Here is a 22,755-nt window from a genome sequence, read left to right on the forward strand (position 1 = left end):
GTTAGGAGAGCCTTAACCTAATCAGTGAATTCATCCCTGACAGGAATTAACTGAGTGGTAAACAGCAAGGTGTGGCTGGAGGAGGTGGGTAATTAGGACTGTGCCTTTGGGGTTTATATTTTGTCCGTGGAGACAACATCTGTCTCTCTCTCTCCTTCCTGATCATCACGTCCTGAGTTGTGTTCCTATACCACATACTTTCTGCCGTGATGTCCTGCCTCATCTCAGGTGCCCAAGAAATGGAGTTGACCACCTATGGACTGAGACCTCTGAAACCCAGAATCTCCAAAATAAATTTTAAAAAAAATTTATTTATGTGGTGCTGAGGATCGAACCCAGGGCCTCATACATACTAAGTCAGCGCTCTACTGCTCAGCCACAACCCCAGCTCCCCAGATAAACTTTTCCTCCTCTAATTGTTCTCATCAGGTCTTTCGGTCACAGCCCTGAAAAAGCTGACTAAAACACCATATAAACGTAATTTTAAATTAAACATATAATCTAGACAAATCAATAAGTATGGAAAATATAAAAGGATACATTAAACATTTTTAAATCCTTTGTCTAAAACAGAAAAATTAAAAATGCACTGTTGTATAAAAAATTTCACTATCAATATAAAACTCAGAGAGACCTTAAACACTGTTGTTCAATTTTAATGAAGAATTATCTGGCTGTTTAACAAAAAGACAGTTGTACTGATACAGCTCAAATGAAGGCTAGAATAGGAATAGGCCTAATTATTTTTTTATTATGGCATTATCGTTACACATAATTGTCGAGTTCTTTTCTTTTTTGGGGGTGGGGTTGGTACTAGGGATTAAACACAAGGGTACAGGTGCACTACCACTGAGCTATAATCCCAGTCCAGTCTTTCTTTTTTAAAGGCAGGGTCTTGCTAAATTGCTAAGACTAGGTCTATAATTTTTAATGAAATATTAGGACACAGATCAGATTAGATAGGGTTAGATTAAAACAGGGTCAAAACTCAGGCAACAATGGCAAAGGTTAAGATCTAATTAGTGTTCCAGAGATTATATGGTTTATCTGGTTTCAAAAGAGAACTTAATAGACCAAAGGCATCAGCACAGGACTCCTAATGAGCATTTGTTAGGTATAAGCCAAGAGAACACGAAAGACAAAGTGGAATTTAGGGAGCCCCCAGTTTTTAGTCAGTTTGTATGCAAACTCAAGCTCAAAGAAGAGGTATGAAGAGATCAACAAATAAATGACCTAAGAGCCGAATCTTAGAGATCAAGGTATAAAAGGGCTTAGAATGCAAGAGCAAACGGAGTAATTGTAAGTCACTGGACACATCATGACTATCATCTATTTGCTTACATAAGGTGGGAACTTTGGGTTGTGCTTTGAGGTATATAAACTTAAATAATTGAACTGCTAAGGATTTCTTGACAGACTGAATGTTTCTCATGATGTTCTTCCAATTCTTCTGATCCCACTTGCCAATATCCTCCACTTCCTTGAAAACTTATCTCTAACCAAATAGCACATGAGATGACACTGCACACACATGTTTTCCCTTCTCCATCCAACCCAGAATTACATTTTCAGAACTGAGGAATAATAATCTATTTCTTACTTGTCTTACTTGATCTTTTTTTTTTTTTAAAGACAGGGTCTTGCTAATGCTGTTCAGACTGGAATCAAACCATTCCTGCTTCGGCCTCCCAAGTAGCTGGGTCTACAGGTGAGCATGACCACACCTGGCTTACTTGATCTTTCTTTTACTGCCATTATCCTTATCTCTCACAAGCCTTTCCACTGAATAAATAATCAGGTCTTTGCTCATAAATGCTGGGTTATACAGTGCTTAGAACACATGCACAGCAAAAGCAGCACAAAGAGAACTGGGGAAGGGGTCAGAAGCCACACATACCAGAGGCAGGTTATGAGGAACCTGCAAAGGAACACAAGAAGAAAGAAGGACTTCACCTCAATTTACTAAAAACAATTCTTCACAACCATTTAATAAAGTGTTGACAAACTTCTATAAGGTACCAGAAAGAAAATTCTTTGGATTCTCAGGTCAGACTATCTCTTCACAGCTACTAAACTTTATCATTGTAGAATGAAAACATTCAGAGATATCAAGTAAAATAACGGACGAGGCTGTGTTCCAATAAATATGTATTTACACAAACATGCCAGACCAGATTTGGCTGAAAGGCTATAGACTGCCACCCTCTGGTCTAATTCAAAATACACAAAGAACTTCCACAACGATTTTCATCTAACTCATTTTACATACCAACATATTAATCCCTCTACTTGAAACATCTTTCCTTTCTGGTTATACTCCTAGAATATCCTTCAAGACTCAATTCAAGCACCACCTTTCTTTAGAAGCCATATCTTATCTTCTGGCCTAAGCCCATACTAATCATATGGTACTGTTATTCTGAGTTTGCCATACCCTCCCAAAAGACTATGTACTCTCATCAAGCATGGAATGGGTTTCATCTCTGAATGCCCAATTAGTACTTAGCAGAGTGTCTAGTAAATAGGTGTTTAATAAATGTATCAATTGATGAATGAGAAGATTAATTCTCAAAGAGCTTAAATGATATGTTCAAATTAATATCACCACCCAGAATGAGTAAGTGGGAACAAAAACATACACAAGAGGTTTCTGGCATTTGCTGAACATTTACAATAGGCTAACATATTGCATAATTTATTTTTCAAGGCTTATAACTATTCTATTTCTGTAGATGAGGAAACAAAGGGTCAAAAATTTAGATTAACGGCCCCAAATCACACAGCTAGTAAACAGTAGAGTCAGGATTTAAATATAGATCCAAATGAACTCTAAAGTTCAAGTCTTTACAGTACTTGGAGGTACAAGTTTCCTCAAAACAACTTGACCTCAAGACTGACATAACCATGATTTTGTAGCAGTGGTATTGGAGAATTATTTTACAAGACAAAGGGAAATTAGAGAAATACCCAAAGAAATGAAGTTCAGCTCTGCTCACAGCCAACCAACTCTGTCACTCTGCTTCTTCGTAGTAGTCTGGGCTTCCTGCCCAAACACAGTATAAAGTTTAGGAATTTAGGGCTGGGGTTGTGGCTCAGTGGTAGAGCACTTGCCCCACAAGTGTGAGGCACGGGGTTCAATCCTAGCACCACATAAAAACAAATGAAGGCATTGAGTCCATACACAACTTAAAAAAAAAAAAAGTTAGTTTATGCAAATGTTTCCTAATTTGGGGAGAAATGAGAAAAATTTCGCAATTCTTTAAAAGCATTACAGTCCAAGCAAAAAGATCATGGTATATGAATCAGAGAGACTAGTTCTGCTGAGGGCCTTAAAGAGTCTCAATTTCCTCATCTATAAAATGGACCTCTCCCTCAACAAGGCTGAGAGACTTTAGATAATGTTTATAAAAAAATTATTTACTTGTTTTAAGTATATTTTTACATGTGGCCACTCAGGCGACAAAAAGTTAAAGCTGTGATCAAAAGCTGTGGTTTTTCTGGCATGTCAACTTTGATATGTCTTTTCATGCTAGGCTCTGTGATTCTTAAGAGCAGCCATTTATCTTACCTGACAATAACTGGGTTATTAGTTTGTCTTTTAGTTTTATACATGACTGTTATGGTTTGAAATGAATATACTTCAAATAAATTCTACTCTTCATTTAACCATTGCTTTTGATAAGTATCTTTATGAAGGCAAGCATGATTTTAAGAAACAATTTGATCGAATGGCTAAGTATACATTATAAAACAGTTCTATAAACTTCCAAAACCAAAGGCAAACATTCAAATAAAGACATTAAATAACTCTAACAGGTTGAGACGTTGGCTACCCATGAGAACTATTTAGATGCTAACATTTTAATACACCCACTATGAGGTAAGTTCTCAAAACTGGGGATCACTTATTGCAGAGGCAACTGACAGGTCCTCTTTTTTAAAAAAATATTTTTTAGTATTTTTTTTAATAGTTGGACACAAAACTTTTATTTTATTTATTTATTTTTATGTGGCGTTGAGGATTGAACCCAGTGAGTGCCTTACATGCTTAGGTGAGTGCTCTACTGCTGAGCCACAACCCCAGCCCCTGACAGGTCCTCTTTATTAAAAATATTCAATAATATCTAAAGCCTGTAAATCTTGTAACAATAAATGAGACAGAATAGAGAATGTACTATCCTCAAGATACTTACCAAAAAGCTAAATTTTAAACCATTATACTATTCATCACTAAAGCGAGGATAAATGATAACAAAGCAGTTGCCTTCTTTCTTTTTTTTTTAATATTTTCTTTTTTAGTTTTAGGTGGACACAATATCTCTATTTTTTATTTTTATGTGGTGCTGAGAATCAAATCCAGTGCCTCACGCATGCCAGGTGAGTGCACTACCACTTGAGCCACATCCCCAGCCCCTGCTTTCTCACTTTCTAATAGACAACTAGAACTTGTCTATTTCTGAAAATTCCACAACCTTTTACATTTTTGAGACTCAATACTCTTATGGAAGGGTAACTACACTTTATGAAAAAGTATTGAAGAAGACACTATCTGTTATGTCATTCAATGCCACTATGTAAGCATATGTGTAACAAACTCCATTGGAATCAGTGCCAGGAAAATAGTTTCTTTCTTGAAAAAGTGATATGCTTCCTTTATCAGAAAATGAGAAGTATGTTGAGCATCATGTTTCTTTCTTTTTTTTTAAATTTTTCTTCCTTAGTTGTAGTTGGACACAATATTTTATTTATTTATTTTTATGTAATGCTGAGGATCAAGCCCGGTGCCTTGTGTGTTCTAGGTGAGTGCTCTACGCTGAGCCACAACTCCAGCCCTCATGTTTCTTTTTTTAACAGATGAGTCAGAGCTAAAACTTATTTTAGGTACAGCAATTATCTAATCCTAGCTCCACAGTATGTCTGTCCTTTGCTATCTTTATGGTTATTATAATGACAGACTTTATTTCTAACTGTCTATTATATGAGTTTTCCCTAAAAAATGCTTTCCATGAGAAGTATCCTGGGTTTTAACAGGAAACTGAAAGCTTCCTGATGGCAGAGAGAGTATTTATTTCTCCATATCTCTAGTATACAGTTGTATATACATAAATCATCCTAAAATCTTGATGATACTATATCACACGATACATATTTTACTTTCAGATAATTATCATATATGTAATAATCATCCTAAGCAAACATGGAAAATGGGACCAGAAAATGGATAGGAAACCATGAATATTAAGTAGGCTCACTTGGTCACATCAGAGATAGCTGTGGAAAATGAGGAAGTAAGGGAAGTCAGGTGGAATATAATATATTTATACCAAATACAGACAGCAGATAATGCGTCTGCTCCAATTGCAGACAGCTATAAAAAACTAGGCTATCTCTAAGGAGGGAGGTATGACCATTAAATAAAGGCATAAAAGAAGTTACAAATTTTATAAAATCAAATAAGAAAAGGTGTTAAGAATAGGAAACATTTCTAACATCAATCTTGTAAAATCACTCGTTTTCAGAGATGGCAGAATAGAGAAGATGAGGAAACTTTGGAATCAGCTATAATTATTCCTTAAAGAATTGGGGAAACAGTGAGTGCCAAGGAGAGAAAGAGGATGCTTGCATGCACACTATGCTGGAAGAAAGTGTTACACTTCCAATTTATAAGACCAACAAATGTGCATTGAAGATAAATGGTAGGGAAGGTAAAGAAGCCAATAAGGTGGTAGATAATAACAAACAGACAAATAAGGAGGTAAATATAATATCTGCTCATTAACAAAAATGAGGATGTCCACCTGATAATATTAATGATTTTGGTCGTAAGCATGTTTTTTTTTTGTTTTTTTGTTTTTTGTTTTTTTGCAGTCCTAGGATTGAACTCAGGGCCTCCTACATGCTAGGCAAGTGCTCAACCATTGGGCTACATCCCCAGCCTTTATTCGTAGTCTTTAAAAAAAAGAAATAAAAAAGAAAAATAGATATCAAATGCCAGTAAAGGCCAGGTGTGGTAGTACACTCTTGAAATCCAAGCTATTCGGGAGGCAAAGGGAGGAGGTTCATAAGTTCGAGGCCAGTCTTAAAAATTTAGTGAGACTGTCTCAAAATAAAAAAGACTGAAGATGTAGCTCAGAGCTACATATGTCCCCAGTACAATTCAATCCCCACTACAGTACAGCTTTTAGAATGCTTGCTTTGGGATCATGCCTCTAGAAACCTAACTTCAAGTTGCCAGGATGGGAAAAGCCCAAGTCACATGGGAAAGTTCATGTAGGTCCTCTGAATGACAGCCCCAGCTACCCACTTGGCCAAAGGCCAATCAACTACCTCTCATGTGAGTCAGCTACCTTAGATCTCCAGCCAGGTTGAACCTTTAGATGACTGAAGCCCCAGCTAACATCTGGCAACAACCACATGAAATTTGCCAACTGGAATAACCCAGTTGAAGTCTACGCGACCCTCAGGATTGTGAGAGATAATAACAAATTGTTGTTTTAAAGTTTATTAGTAGCTGTAGATAACCAGGACATCAGCCTAAGTTACTATGGACACTTTGTTTTCCCCTCTACATCCTTTTAGTTACTTCTTGAAGTCTTTCAGTTCTGAATGCCCAACTGCTATCCTAACTTCTAATCTCAGCTCACTACCCACCCTCACTCCATTCTACACCTGCCACTGAAGCAGAACTTAAAAACCAAGAGCAAATTTCTATGCAGGATAATTTTCCAGAAGGAGTTACCTATCATAGCAAAGATAAGATCTGAAGGGATGAATTCTGATTCTCTACATTAGGGAGTCCCAGAAATATATTCATTTCTTATAATTTATATATATCATAATTTAAGGTAATATAAAACAATGACTCATGAAAAAGGTTTGGCTATTTTGAATTTAGGGAAAAAAGTTGAGCTTAAAACTATAAATTCTTTTTAGTGGCATATTTTCCCAAGTTACTATTATTTGCCCTTTATTTTATTTTATACCAGGGATTGAAACCAGGAATGCTTAATCACTGAACCACATCTCAATTCTTTTTTGTATTTTATTTAGAGACAGCTAAGTAGCTCAGGGCTTTGCTAAGTTCCTGAAGCCGGCTTTGAACTCACAATCCTCTTGTATCAGCCTCCCGTGCCACTGGTATTACAGGCGTGCGCCACCACACCTGCTACACCTAAGTTCTTATAAAGGGATACTTGCATAAATACAAACAATATATCAAGTGTTCAAAATGCAACTAAGGGTTAAAAATTAATCAGAATAGCTATGTAGTTAAGTTGTTGGAAAAGAAGAAAATTCTAACATGCAATAGAGTTAACACTAAGGGTACTAAATGTGGGAAAAAGAATATCAAAGAATTCCTTTGTGCAAATACAAATGAATATTTGTGGACAAGGCTTTAACAGCTTATTTCCTTCTTAGTAGATTTAGAATAGGAAAAGTACCTTTGGAATTGTAATGAATATGAAGTTTCCATTCATGGCTCAATATTAGTGTAACACATGATAACCCATAGGATAGAATAAATCTTAGAAATCCTTAAAAAGGATTTTCTTTCTTAACTGACCCAGTAGAGTTCACAGGAGAAAAACCTTATTGAGGAATTATAATGATTTTGAAGAATTTTACAGTCATTATTTACACCATATAGATATGAGAGAACTCACACTGGAGAAAATGCCTATGGAAAAGCTTTATTTTTATTTTAAAAATTTATAAAAATAAAGCACATTCATACTTTGGTTTGGTTTTGTGTTGGTGTTGGGGCTCAGACCCAGGGCACCTCATTCGTACCAGGCAAGTGCTCTACCACTCAGCCACAACCCCAGCCCTCATTAAGCATATTGGGGAAAAACTAACTAAGGTGGAAACTGAAAGGCAACTCTCATTGTGCATTTCTTCAACAACATGAAAGAATTTATACTGGACAAAAACTCAAGAAATGTGTTACGTGTGACCTTTAATCAATATCCCGCCCTTAGATAATATAATTCATATGAGAGAAAATCCTAAAAATGTATTAAGTGTGGTTCTTCCTCTCCAACACCAAAGAGTTCATGCTGGAGAGAAAACATGTCATTAATGTTGGAGAGTACTCAGCCAGAGATTTAGCTTAATGCTAAAACAGGAAAATTCATATAGTCCAGAAACTCTAAACATGTAATGAATGTGGTTAAGGCTTCAGTCAGAGAGCTCCAGCTTTATTGATATCAGAAAACTCAAGGAGGGAAATGCTATTTCTTTTTATTTTTTTCCACTTTGATAGTTGCTATTATTTTATTTTTTACATGAAATGCTTTTATGTTAGACATGCAAGAAAAGCTATTCAGGATCTACTAATTTAAAGTAAGCAGCTCTATAACAGATAACAAAAGCAACAACTTGTTACCGCTCAGCACAGCATCCAGGCATGAGACAATGCATATTTATGCAGCATTAGATCCAAAGGAAAAAGATATTGCAGGGTGGGATGGGATGGAGGGAAAAAATGGAAATGAAACATCAGAGTTTCCCAATGCTTCAAATGTAGTGCATTACAGCAAGAATGGTAAGAATGGAAATAATGGATCTATATACCTCCCTAACACAATGTTTGCTGATAGATCTTCTTTCAGTGGTAAACCAGTTTGAGTATCTTCTATAGTTACTGTGTAATAACAAGTTACTGAACACAGGCTTAAAACTCTCTAGGTAAAAACAATAAATAATCTGGTTCTTTTCCTTTTATAATAATTGTGCTTCAATTTTCATTAGAAGCATATATAGGGGCTAGGGCTATAGCTCACATGGTAGAGTGTTTGCCTAACACTGGGTTTGATCCTCAGCACCACATAAAAATAAATTTAAAAAAGAAAGGTATTATGTCTATCTACAAATAAAAATATTCTAAAATAAGCATATATAGTAATGATCAATGTTAAAAATGTTTGTATTCAGAAACAAAACTATAAATTAAAATAAAAATAAAGCACTAAATATTTAAATGAAGACTTAACATATAAGAAAACAATTAATTAGGAAAATATAAACATTTAAGGGGCTGCACTTTGGGACATCCTCTCTTGGGACCTGATGGCTTCTGCAGGCTGTGCATCCTGCCAGGTGTGTGTGTATGTGCAGGGGGGGGGGGGGCAGGACATTATGCCTCAGTGCCTCATTGTCCCCCAGCACATCTGGAACAGGGATTGGGACGCTGGCACCATTGAGCTCTGGACCTTGGAGCATATCTTCGACCCATGGAAAACTGTTTCAACAGCTGCAATGCAGAAATACCCAAACCATATGAACCTGAATGTGGTTGGAACTGATGTGCTAGACAGGCATACAGATCCCTCTGGAAAGCTGTGTAGCCATAGACTTCTCAGCACAGAGTCAGGACTGCCTTTGACCCTGAAGTCTCTTATTGGTGCAGCAAGAACCAAATCACATCTGCAAGAACATTCTGTAGTTGATCCAATATTTGAACAGTAAGACTCAAGAAGCTGAGGATGTAATTAAATGGTAGAGACCTGGTCTGTGCAAGGCCCTGGGTTTTTCTGTACTAGTGCATAGGTCGTGTGATTGCATCAAGCGCATCAGACATAGGACTGCTTTAGAAAGACAAGAATCCATCTTCTTCTCATTGCCGTGTTTTCACAGAGAAGCAACTGAGCAAAGGACAGTCAGATGCTTAAGAAAGGAGCCATATGAGGAGCTGAGGTTGTGGCTTAGCAGTAGAGTGCTTGCCTAGCACGTGCAGGGCGCTGGATTTTATCCTCAGCATTGCATAAAAATAAAACAAAAAAATAGAACCAAATAAAGGTATTTGTCCATCTACAACTAAAAATTTTTTTAAAAAGGAGTCACATGACACTCACTGTGAGATGAAACAAACCTGTAATCCCAGTGGCTCATGAGTCTGAGGTAGGAATATAATAAGTTCCAACACAGTCTAAGCAAAGGTCCTCATCAATGTCAAGAGATCATGTATCATTTCCTGGCTTTCTGGTTTCTTAAGAGTTGTCCCTATGATTTTTTTTAGCACCTGTATAGCACAGAAACTTGGGGCTCCTGATCTAGGACAGGATGCCTAGAAAAGGATTCAAAGAATGGCAGTCTCCAGACTCAAAGGGGGGAAATGCTATTTCTGAAATCATTGTGGAAGAGCCTTCAGAGGAAGCTTTCACCTTAACAAATTCAAGACAACTAATACTGGGGAGAAAGCCCTAAAGTAATGAAGGCAGAGAAGTCTTTGACAGGAGAGAGTCTCTTAATGAGCACCAGAAAATTTATACTAAAGACACAGCTGAATGAAATCAGAGTGGGAAATTCTTTATTCATAGGGCCATACTTGCAAAACTTGTGAGAATTCACACTGAAGAGTAATACTTTGAAGATAATGAATGTAGGGAAGTCTTCAATAACTATTTATTGAAGAGAGATATCTATTCATAAATAGAATCTCTTCCTAGAGAGATATCTATTTTAAAAAATTTTTTGGGTACTAGGGATCAAACCCAGTGATGCTTAACCAGTGAACCACATCTTCAACCCTTTTTATTTTGAGACAGGGTCTTGCTAAGTTGCTGAGGCTAACCTTGAACTTGTGATCCTCCTGGCTCAGCTTCCTGAGTTGCTGGGATTATAGATGTGCTCCACCATGTCTGGTTATAAAGACCTTTACTAAATAATTGAGCAAGTACTTCAGACTTCTACAGTAAGATTAATGACAAGACAAAGATTAGATCAGAAAATAAAAGTAAGTATGCAGTAAATATTACTGATGAAAAATCTACATCATTTTGTCTTCAAGAAGCATAAAACCCTACTTTGGGTACTACCAAAGAAGTCAAATATTGTTTTCCATTGTATACAATGAATTGAAGAACATTCTGCTGTCAGGTATAACTGATTAGAACAAATAAATACATTAAAAAAAAAAAAGGCATAGAGTAGGGGTTGGGGATTTAGCTCAGTGGCAGTGAGCTTGCCTAGCCCACGTGCAAGGCCCTGAGTTTGGTCCTTGGTCCTGAAGAGTTTTTTAAAAAAAGCATAGACTATTTTACTGAGTAAAAAGATCATTATTTACTTAATATGTCATCAATAACTTCAGTTTATTCTACTTTTATAGGTTTATTGTAATATAATTTACATGTAACAAATACTCATTTTACATGTATAGCCTGATTAATGCTGATAAATGTACACAGTGGCTAAATTGCCACAATTATCTACATCTAGAATATTTTCACTACCACTTGGGTGGTACCAAAAAGAAAATGCCTTTGAATGCTAGCTGGCAAAAAATATTGTGTGGAATTCTTACATCAGGATTAAAAGAAATCATGGCAAGGGCTTAATGAGAATATAAACAAACATACTTAATTTGAAAGTTAAAGAAATGATGGTACGTTTATAGATTTTTAGTTAGATACAATTAAATGTTCTGACACGAATTTCCATGTATGTTGGTGTTTACAATCTTCAGTATTTCCTTCTAGGCTGATTGCCACTGTACACTGTACACTGTACAATGCTATTAATGTCTACTGATCTACTCCCACATGTGCCTCTAGGATTTTCATTTCAGTTACGTGGGTAAAACATGCTAATAGCAAAACTACCTCTTGGTTCTTCATGTTACCAGTGACTATTAAAAAAAATAAAGATATTAAACTCACAGAAGAGAAAAATGAAAGCCTACAATAGCTGTACTGAAACTTATGAAGGGCTATGCTAGAGGAGAAAGGAGATACCAATCATGTACAATCTAAAAATTCAAATCCAATGATTCATATCTAAGAAGTTCACTAGTAGTGGTTAAAGGATTATTGTGAATAGCTACAGTTTGACAGTGCAGACAAGACTCTATCTCCCAGAGGAAAGAAACTCATACTCAATCCTATTTCCCAAGAAAAACATGTAAATATGTACATATCACTTACTATAATGGAGGCCCCCAAACAGAACAGGTATGTCAAAAAGCTCACAGCCATTTGGGGAAAATGAGATGAAATAATCAAAGAAACAAGTTTGTATATAAACAATGTGTTTTTCCAAAAAATCTTGTTTTAGATAATATGAGCTGTATAGGAATTCACATACACAAACACACAAATATACATACGTACACATATATACTCTTAGAATGAAGTTTTAGAACCTGGAAATACTTTGCAAAATGGACAACTAAAATTGTTCTACAGCTTCTTATCCAGAAAATAAACTGAAGAGAATAAAAACTACATGTCCCCCTAAAAATTATCAATATAACAGTAACAGCTGGATTTGGAAAAGTTATTATTGCAGTTTTATTTCCCCTAGACATTCTACTGAAGCAGAGACTCTGAAGTCCATTTTCACCAATATAAGAATGTCATGGGTTAGGATATAGATTTCAGCTCTAACTTTATATAAATGAGGGGATGCCTTACACATTGAATTCTGTGCTAATAATAAATGTTCCAACACAGATTGAACAAATCAGTTACCAGAAATGTTACAAAAAGATTTAAGCATCTAGTGAACTCTGCTTTAGTGACTTTTCAAGTCCCTTCTAGTTTTAAGGCTTGAATCCTATGATCACTATGATGAGAGGAGTGAGAAGAAGCACTCATAATAAATTGTGATCACATTAATATCTTCTCTAAATGAAAATAATTATTCTGAAAATCTCTAGTGGTTATGCTTATGTATTTTGTTAATATTTGCTATTTCAGTGTTTTGAAATCTATATTTTAAAGGCCCATTCAATGCCTCAGAACCTAGCTTTTTTGTACTTCCTTCAACACTGTTGAGTACCAGTCTTCCACTGAAGTAAAATAGCCATATGCATATGAAGGTTTCATATACAACTGGAGTGTGTTTTGATATAACCACTTAAAATTATCTGGCAGTATCTAATAAAATTCAACTTATTAATCCTATGAACCCAGAAATTCCATTCTTAGGTATCTACTCAACAGACATTCACACATATGTTCACCAAATACTGTTCTAGTACCAGTATTTGTAATAGCCAAAATTTAGAAATTTCAAATACCCATCAACATTAGAATAAAAAAATAGATTGTGGCATAGTCATACAATGGAATGTGATCCTCTGTAAGGAGCATAAACTCCAAGTGTACATGGATGAATCTCAAAAATATAACACTGAGCAAAATAAGTGAGATATGAAAGAGAACATAATATATGTGTACAATGTCATTTGTTCACAGAATTGAAAAAGTGGCAAAAAATAATCTATGGTGTTAGAAATCAGTATAAAGACCACCTCAAGTAGGAGGGGTGTAAGTGGTGAACACGAGAGAGAAGCAGATGGAGATGGAGAGAAACTGTTAACAGGGCATGAGGCAGGTTTTGGGCCTACTAATATACTGTGTCTACTTCAAAGTGCTTAAATTTTTCTTTGGCAAAAATGCATCAATTTTGTATATATATCATTTTTTTCAATGAAAAGTTTATAGGAGCAGGAAGTGTTGGGAAGTGATATTGGCTAAATTATATTATTAATATTATGTGTAGGGCTGGGGATGTGGCTCAAGCGGTAGCGCACTCGCCTGGCATGCACGGGGCACTGGGTTCAATCCTCAGCACCACATAAAAATAAAATAAAGATGTTGTGTTCACTGAAAACTAAAAAATAAATATTAAAAATTCTAATAAAAAAAAGAATTCAGCATCACTTTAAAAAATATTATGTGTATGTTCAAATACATAATAACAAATCCTATTATTATACTAATAAAAAACTATGGAAAGAGAAAAAAAATTTGTAGGAAAAACTGGGTACAGTGGCACATGCCTACAATACCAGCAACTTGAAATGCTGAAGCAGAATTTCAACTTCAAGGCCAACCTCAAGAACTTAGCAAGACCCTGTCTCAAAATAAAAAAGAGCTGAGTAGCTCAGTGGTGAAGTACCCCAGGTTCAATACCCAGTACCATCCCTACCCCCACCCCCCTAAAAGTTTATAGCAAGATAGTCAGAATAGACATCAAAACACTTAAGGAAAGAATCAGTATTCTTCTGAAGATCTTACTGGAAAATTTGTCTTCATGTGGTTTTGGTAATCTGGAGAAGTGCTGAAGATACAAAGCAGGAAAGAACTACTATAACTGGCTAATTCCTAGATGAATTCAGACAGAAGCCAGCATTCAGTATTGGTGTCTAAAGAAACTAACTTTAATTGTTGTGTTTCTTGAACTATTTCTTACACTCGACATATTTTCACCCTAACTTGTGGCAAAAGCAATGATTACTGAGTCCTGGATCCAAATCTGAATTCCCTTCAAGGCAACATTAGGTCAGAGATTGCATATTGACTTATTAAAAATTCTATTCTACATATCATTAGCTATTTTATCAAGAAAGTTTTCTCAGTATTAATAATTCCTCTTAGGCAGAATTGGGCCAGAGATTTGTATATTCATTTATTAAAAATTCTGTTCTACATGTCATTAGTTACTTCATCAGGAAAATTTTCTATTCAATATGTTAATAGTGTTAATATTTTAAAAACTAGGTTATTATTTCCAGAATGTCTAGAAAGATAAATTTTTAAACAAAAAATAAACATAAAAATACAATCCCATCTACATAAACAAAGCAGAAAAAGAATAAGGAATTATAACACAAGATCAAAGAGAAGAATGAGAACCAGATACCATTAAAATGTTCTTACCGGTGCAGTTTGCCACCATAGAATGGCTTAGTATGAAAGGTAATGCTGGCAGAATACCCAGTTTTTGCACAGTTGACACTGACTTTGCCACCAAGTTCTACCCATGGAACAGTCAAAATTGACCGGGCATATGCACAAGGAAGAGAAAAAGTATATTCTTCTCCATGCTCCAGTAGACTGAGGATGCCTGTGTATGAAATCACGGTTAACATCTTTTTAAAGAAACATAGTGCTACCAAAAAATTCACTATTTTTTTTCCTGTCCACTACATGACCTAGTACATGATTCCTATCTTCCCACATGATTATTTTGTTTAACCTTCATTTAACTTTGGATGGTACTGACTACATTTACAATTACATTTGATAACATTTCCTGGTATAGTGAATCAGATTTATTTCACCATGATCTTACTATCCCTTTGGGGTTTATGGGACTAATAAATGTTATAGTGGAAACTATCTGAGTTCCCGCTAATGCTCAAAAAAAAAATCCATTAGGCAGAGCTCAAGGACATGTTATACTGTACCATGTTAAGATCTGGTCACTAGTTAGTACTAATAACTTTTTCACAGCAGTTTGGGAATAACTGAATAGCTACTGTATAAAGGTATATATAGCTGGTATGATGGCACAGGTCTGGAATTCTAAGTACTGGGAGGCTGAGGCAGAAGGATCTCAGTTTGAGCCCAATCTGGGCAACACTGTAAAGACCCTCTCTAAAAATAAAATTAAAAAGGGCTGGGAATTTATTTCAGTTGTAGCATGCATGAGCTCCTATTCAATCCTCAATACTACAAAATAAAATAAGGGATCGATAGGCCTTAAACTCAGATAATATGATGGGAAAAGTGTTCTTCATTCTAGTCTATGTATATCAAGGAAGGAAAAAATGTAATTCTATCATAAAAACTAATAATTTGTAAATTATATATGAATATATAAAATAAATTGCCAATTTCTGAAATATTTAAGGTGAAGCTACAAGAGATGTGAGTGATGCTTTTGTTTTTTGATACTTGGGATTGAACCCAGGGGAGCTCTATCACTGAGCTAGACCCCCAGTCCTTTTTACTCTTATATTTGAGATAGGATCTTGCTAACTTGCCCAGGATGGCCCTGAACTTTGTTTTTTTTTTTTTTAATGGACACAATATCTTTCCCTCCCTCCCTCCTTTCTTTATTTAATGTGGTGCTGAGGATCAAACCCAGTGCCTCATGCATGCGAGGCAAGTGTTCAACCACTGAGCTAAAACCTCAGCCCCTGGCCTTGAGCTTTTGATCTTCTTGTCTCAGCCTCTTAAGTAGCTAGGTGAGCACTTGGTGAGCACTTGGTGTAAGTGGTGGATTTTAAACAAGTATTGTTCTAATGGGGTTTGTTCTATATTAAGTGATGCTATATTAAAGATTGTTTAAAAAAGGGAATTACATTAATGAGTACTCAATCTATATTAGAAAATTAAGAGACACTAAAGGATAGATGAGCTACATTATTAACCTTCCTGAGTTTTTTACCTGTGTCTTATCAGACCAAATATTTAATTGGATATGAACTTCTAGTATGAACTCACGCATTTCTCTCTTAATGAATGCTCACTAAGTACACTGTTCTTTTGTTTTACAGTACTGGGGACTGAACTCAATTACTGAGCTACATCCCCAGCCCTTTTTATTTATATATTTAAAAAATTTTTACCTTTATTTTTTATATATTTTTATTTGGGGCTGAGGATCAAACCCAGTGCCTCACACACACTAGGCAAGGGCTCTCCCACCAGTCCTTTTTAATTATGAGACAGGGTCTCCCTTAGTTGTCTAAGCTGGCTTCAACTTGGGATGCTTCTGCCTCAGCCTCCCAAATCGCTAGGATTGCAGGCGTATGCCACTGTGCCCACTCTGTTCTTAATGTTCAAAAAAAAGGGCAAGAGTCACGATAAATATTTTTATATGGTTTTTAGGACAACCAAAGACAAACTGAGATTATAATGTAATCTACCCAAAGCAACATCAACTTTTTTTTTTTATTATTGCTCTTTAGAGTCTTCATAAAGGGCAACAATAAATAAAAAGTATTGAGCCATTTCAGAAGAAATATGTTTCTGGTTGTAGTACATTTATAAAACAGAAACTGTCAGAAGATAAACAACACACTTGAGTATATCTTAAGGGTTAATAACTTAATGCTAAATTGGGAAGGATGCTGCATTTTTATTACTTTTGTAAAAATATGTAATCTTTAAATTGGGTTTTTGATTTTTCATTTCTAAGAATATATTTAGCATAAGCAGTGAAAAATGTAGCATTTAAAATATGAAGAATACACAACCAGTTTTGAATACATGTGATAATGGAAACATTAGGATAACTGAGATTCACAGAATTCTAAAATCTTATTTATCTATTAAATAAATGAATGTTTCCTTATTAAAAAAAAAGAAAAGTATAAGGGGAACAAAATTAATTTTCATAAATGCCATTCCCTGATTTTATTTACTTCTTGCTGAGGGTAACCAATAGAAATTAAATTTCCAAAACACAATGAATGAATATATACTAGCATTTTGATAATAAAAATTTTATTATTATACACCTCCTTCAAGATTAAAGCATGGTTTGTTTGTTTTTTAAATCAATTTAAAAAAAAGATTAAAGTATGGTGAACATAGTAATGTTTTTCCTCATTTCTACAGAGATGTTCTCCTTTTTTGGGAGTGGAAAACATTATCATTACTAGATTCTTTCTGATACATAAACTGGAAAGAACAACTGTCCTTGGGATGAGAGGGTGGAAAGGTGAGGTTCTAAATGTGGCTATGCCTCAACCTTTATAATCTTGACATGTCCCATCACTCTAAACTTCGTTTTTTTCATCTAAAAATAAACAAACTGACCTACAATGGGCCTAAGGCTAATGGTATAGAGCATTTTTCAGAAGGTGGCAAACTTTTTTTTTTAACTAATAAAATATAATTTTTTTATATTATAAAAGTTATAATTAACTTGATTGGTAAATTGATAAAACATATCACAATGGAACTTAAACAACAGGGAAAACTGAAAAGGAGAATGAACTATTTTCTTACAAACTATAATACAATCTTAAAATGTTAAGAGTCGGGCTGAATTATGCCATGCTTACATTGCAAGTTTACATTCACAACAAATTATTCTTTGCACACAGTTTTTCTTTTTTCTGTCATTATGTTTTCATTAACATTTTAAGGATTTCTGTGGAGGTTTTTGTTTTCATTTTGTATTCTTGCCCAAAAGACACTATTTTCTCAAATTATTTTTTCATAATTTTTTGATGAAATAGAATTAAAATTTGGCAATGTATTTTTAAAATAGTCCGTGAGTAGCTGCTAATATAAGAGATATACATAAAAACTTTCCTCGAAGATATTTCTTGTGATTTTTATAATAACGAAAATAAGGGAACAACTTCAATGTCCAAATACAGAAAAGTAGTTTAATAAAAGATAGTAAATGCATTTCACGGAGTATTATATAGTCATTAAAATGCTGCATCAATGTCATGGGAAAATTAAAGTGCCCCTGCATTTAATCCCCAGTGTACTTAAAATCAGAAATAATTTACTTTAAAGGAAAATTCACATTAGTCCACAGATATACTTTACTTGCCGGGCGTGGTGGTACACGCTTGTAATCCCAGCAGCTTGGGAGGCTGAGGCAGGAGGACTGATTGTTCAAAGCCAGCCACAGCAACTTATCAAGGCCTTAAGCAACTCAGTGAGATTCTATCTCTAAATAAAATATTAAAAAGGGCCAGGGATGTGGTTCAGCAGTTAAGCTCCCCTGAGTTCAATACCCTGTACCCGCCCAAAAAAAAATTATACACACTTTTCTTGTGCCTCAACATACATCTGGAACACACTAGGAATCAGACAAAAAAAAAGCAGTATACACAAAACTTCCAATTTGTAATTAATATTTATACAGATTCCCAAAATTAAAAACTGTAGTTTTTAATTTTTTTTTTTAAGATGGACAACATGCCTTTATTTTATTTGCTTATTTTTGTATGCAGTGCTAAGGATTGAACCCAGTGCCTCACCCATGCTAGGCAAGTGCTCTGCCACTGAACCCCAGCCCCAGCCCCCTATAGTTTGATAATAAAAATTGAAGAACAATTTTTCTACTTACCTTCTCCAACCATTGTCACACCTATTGACATGCCTAAGAATTTGCTTTTAGTCCAGACATGTGCATTTACACACATCTTCCTTTCTGCACATTCTGCATAAAATCCTGAGACTGGAGGATGATGGGAAACCTGCTCAGCAACAAATCTGACTGTGTAATAGTCTGATCCCACCTGGCTTGAAGAATCTTCTGATAGAGAAGTATGATTCGTGACTGCCTGGGTGGAAGAGCTGCTAGCAACACTGGATGTAACCTCACTTTTCGGCATCCTCCAGGAGCAGTGAAATGTTTCTCCAATGATAGGATTGTATGGTTTCTTAGCAATGGCTCCCTTACGGCCTTCATGAAATGAGGTAAGGTAGTACTCAACAAAGCGAATCATTCTGTCCTCAGCTGTGGCTCCGTTAGTGATGGTTATAAATAGGTCTGGATGAGACATAAAGTCTGCATACATTTCCAGCAAGGAACGCTTCTCTAGGATAAATGTAGGGAGCACCACCTAAAACAACAATAACAAAAATGAACCAAAAAGGGAAAATTTAATTCATGTGTACGTCTATAGACAATTATTTGTATGCTTTGAAAGCATTTCATTATAAATAGATATTAAAAACAAAGATACAAACAAAAAGGATTTGGTCTCAGTAAAAAATAAGCATGCTTAAAAGGAAATGAGAGCTTGCCCAAATGGTTAAGATTAAATCCAAATTTAGGATACTGAGAAGATCAGATAGGGAAAAAAAAAAAAATCTTCAAACTTTTAGACTGGATAAAAGTATCATCAGGAAAATGGTTTTAAAATCCAAAGTAAATGTGAGCCATGTCTTTTCTCCTTTCTTACCTTGAAAATAAACTATAGGTGATTGATGAAGATATGAGAAGAGGCAATAAATGCCATTTCCTGGGAACAGACTAAAGAGTTCACAGACCAAAGTAAAACCTGTAACTTGTAATTAATGTTAAGTACAAGAGAAGAACTTCTGACACTAAAGGCAGAAAAGAAAGACTAAATACTTCACTTAGAACTGGAGAAGCACTGCAAAATGATTCAACTCTTTGTGAAAGGAAATTGGTGATATTTTTCAAGAGCCCTAAGATGTTCATACCCATTTAGCATGGCAATTATTCCTACAGAAATCTAGCTTAAAGGAAAGAAATAATATGAATGAAAGAAAAGGAATGTAAAATGAATTAAAACAATTTACATTTTAAACATGGTTCTAGATAATTTAAATACAGAACTTTCACCTAATGAACCATTATAGTCTTTCAAAATTATGGTTTTGAAGATGAGACACAAAAGACATCAGGTGATGAAGGTTCAGGTGATGAACTGAACACACACATCTTAATTTTGCTTTCTACTGAAATCTCATTTAAATGACATTAAATAAATTCTATATAAAGACAAACGCAGAGATAGCAAAAAGGTACACAAAAAGTAACAAAATTCAGGAGTTTATTAATTAGAAAAGTGAACCTTAAGCAGTTTACCATTAAAGATTCCTGAAAAAGCTCAGGAACTTGACAGCCCCAGGTACTTATGGATCTGGAGGTTTTGAGGAGTGCTAAAATAAATATGACTGAGTGAAATCTGTTTATAAAGTCCAGAGGTTTAGTTTCTAGAGAGTAAAAGAAACAAGGTGGTTAATTCTCTAGATTAGAAAATATAGGGGGCTTGTAAGAGTACAGACACTCAGCTGATAAAAAGGGTTGTAAGTAACCCTTTGTAAATTAAATGTTAGATGCTGAGACTCTCTCCTGCCCATCCTCTTTTCCTGTTCAATATCCAGTTGTTTAACCAACCACACAGGAGATGAGAAAATTTTCTTCTAGGAAATTGCCAATCCTAGAGAAAAAAAACAATGATTCAGATACCACTTTCCCCAACAAATGACCCATCCAGATTACTGGACAATAAAAAACACAAGTATTATCCACATGTTCAAAACTTAAAATCAGCTTTTTTTGTTTCCCTAAACTTAATCATAGACAAAAATCCAAGAAATGCCAGATCTCTAATTAGAAATATAAAGGCCAAAATAAAGAAACAGATATGGAATAAACAGAAACCTCACAAGAGGGGGAAAGTATTAAAAAATAAATAAGTAAATAAATTATATATATATATATATATATATATATATATATATATATCTCTTCAGAGAACTGAGAAAAAAAAGAAACAGGGAGGCTTCTGTAAAAAGGAAAATTCAGAAAGTTTAAAAACATGCTAACAAATGTTAAAACTGAAGAGAAGGATTAGCAGATAGAGGTAAGAAAATCTCCAAAAAATTAGGGGAGAAGAGAGAAAAATAGATCAGAACAGGGAGTTCAATGGCCATTAAAGGGTTTCAGAAAGAACAGGGGAAAAAAAAGAAAGAAAATCATTAAGAAAGTAATTCAAGGCTGGGCATGGTGGTGCATGCCTATAATCCCAGCAGCTCGGGAGGCTGAGACAGGAGGATCAAACTTCAAAGCCAGCCTCAATGATGGCAAGGTGCTAAGCCATCTCAGTGAGACCCTATCTCTAATAAAATACAAAATTGAGCTGGGGATGGCTCAGTGGTTGAGTGCACCTGAGTTTAATCCCTGGTACCAAAAAAAAAAAAAAAAAGAAAGAAAAAAAGAAAAGTAATTCAAGAAAATGTCAAAGAACTGAAAAATATTAGTTGCCACATTGAAAAAGATCAGCAAGCACCCAGAGACAATAGGTAAAAAGAAACCTGGATCAAGATTCAGAACAATAAGCTGAGGCAAGAGGATCACAAGTTTGAGGCCATCCTGGGCAACTTAGGGAGACCCTGTGTAAGAAAAAAAGGGAATGGGGCAGGGAAAGTAGCTCCCAGTAAAGTGCGAGTTACTTTCAATCCTCAGAGCCATAAAAAAAGATACAGAATAATTTCAAAGAGAAAAAGAAACAAAAAGGGTTACAAAAGATTAACACTCATAATGACTTCAGTCTTTTCACCAGAATCTTGTAGTAAGGAGGCATTATTCTGAGTGAAATTTGTTTACAAGTTACAAATTCTAACCACACTAACAATCAAATATGAAAGCAACATAAGAAAGACATTTCAGAAACACATTTTCACATTCCCTTTCTACAGATCTTTCACAGAAATTCATTTCAACAAAATGAGAGGAAACTAAGAAAGAAGAATGGGTTAGATCTAGAAAGGTAAAGAAATCCTGGTTCAGATTAGAGTGATGTGACTTTGTTAAACATGCACAAATGTAGAAAACCCCGACAAATCCAGAATGGTTATCAAATATAGTGGCAACAAGTATGGAATTTGTAGGAATTCATGCTATTTGAAGATCAAATGGCAAAGGGAAAGTGAAATTTCTACAAAACTCATACTAACCCTGTTTTTGTCTTGATTTTCTGACTCAGGGCGGAAGAAACTATGAGCTTCATTCTAGTCTTGATAGGGGTTACTTTCTTCCTCAAGAGACAGACATGGAAGACTCATCTACACACTTCATGCTGCTACTGTATCACCTTTCCAAACCAGAGGACAGAACGTCCTAGAGAAAGTAGTCTCAACTGTTTCTGTATTTGGCTTCTGTTGACCATCTGCTGATGAAGTCAATACTCTCAACTCCACACTGCTGCTGGATTGGCTGAAGACTAATTTCCCCCCAGTCGAATTCTGGCTTCAATCTGCTCCTGAGAGTTGGAGGTAGGTCATAGTTTGCTTAGAAGCAAAAAATACTAAGCACCTTACTCCCTCTGCCCACATTCTTGCTGAAAGTCTGGTAGCTGGTTCGCACCAAATGTTCTGAGACATATATATTTTACAGGATTCACTCACAACTTTTGTCTTCTACAAAAAGGGCTCTTATCAACTCAATATTTTATAAGAAGCTGAAACCAGAGACTCAAATGTTTAGCCTCCCTTCATTAGGGAGCTGTCCTCTATA

General features: G+C 35.2%; 1 protein-coding gene across 4 annotated transcripts in view; it reads right to left on the bottom strand.

Annotated features, from left to right (window-relative positions):
• The window catches only part of Osbpl11 (oxysterol binding protein like 11), an 80,103-nt gene that overhangs the window by 11,424 nt on the left and 45,924 nt on the right, over positions 1–22,755 (bottom strand). For all 4 annotated transcript variants that reach the window (XM_046457996.2, XM_046457993.2, XM_046457995.2 and 1 more), the window contains exons 10-11: positions 18,829–19,327; positions 14,664–14,850 (exon numbers count right to left, since the gene is read on the bottom strand). In XM_046457996.2, the coding sequence (XP_046313952.1) occupies positions 14,664–14,850; positions 18,829–19,327 (686 nt within the window). The remainder of the gene's footprint in view (positions 1–14,663; positions 14,851–18,828; positions 19,328–22,755) is intronic.

The sequence above is a fragment of the Marmota monax genome, unplaced genomic scaffold, assembly GCF_021218885.2.
Source record: "Marmota monax isolate L192 unplaced genomic scaffold, Marmota_monax_Labrador192_F-V1.1 WCK01_AAM20220418_F8-fsc00052, whole genome shotgun sequence".
NCBI lineage: Eukaryota > Metazoa > Chordata > Mammalia > Rodentia > Sciuridae > Marmota > Marmota monax.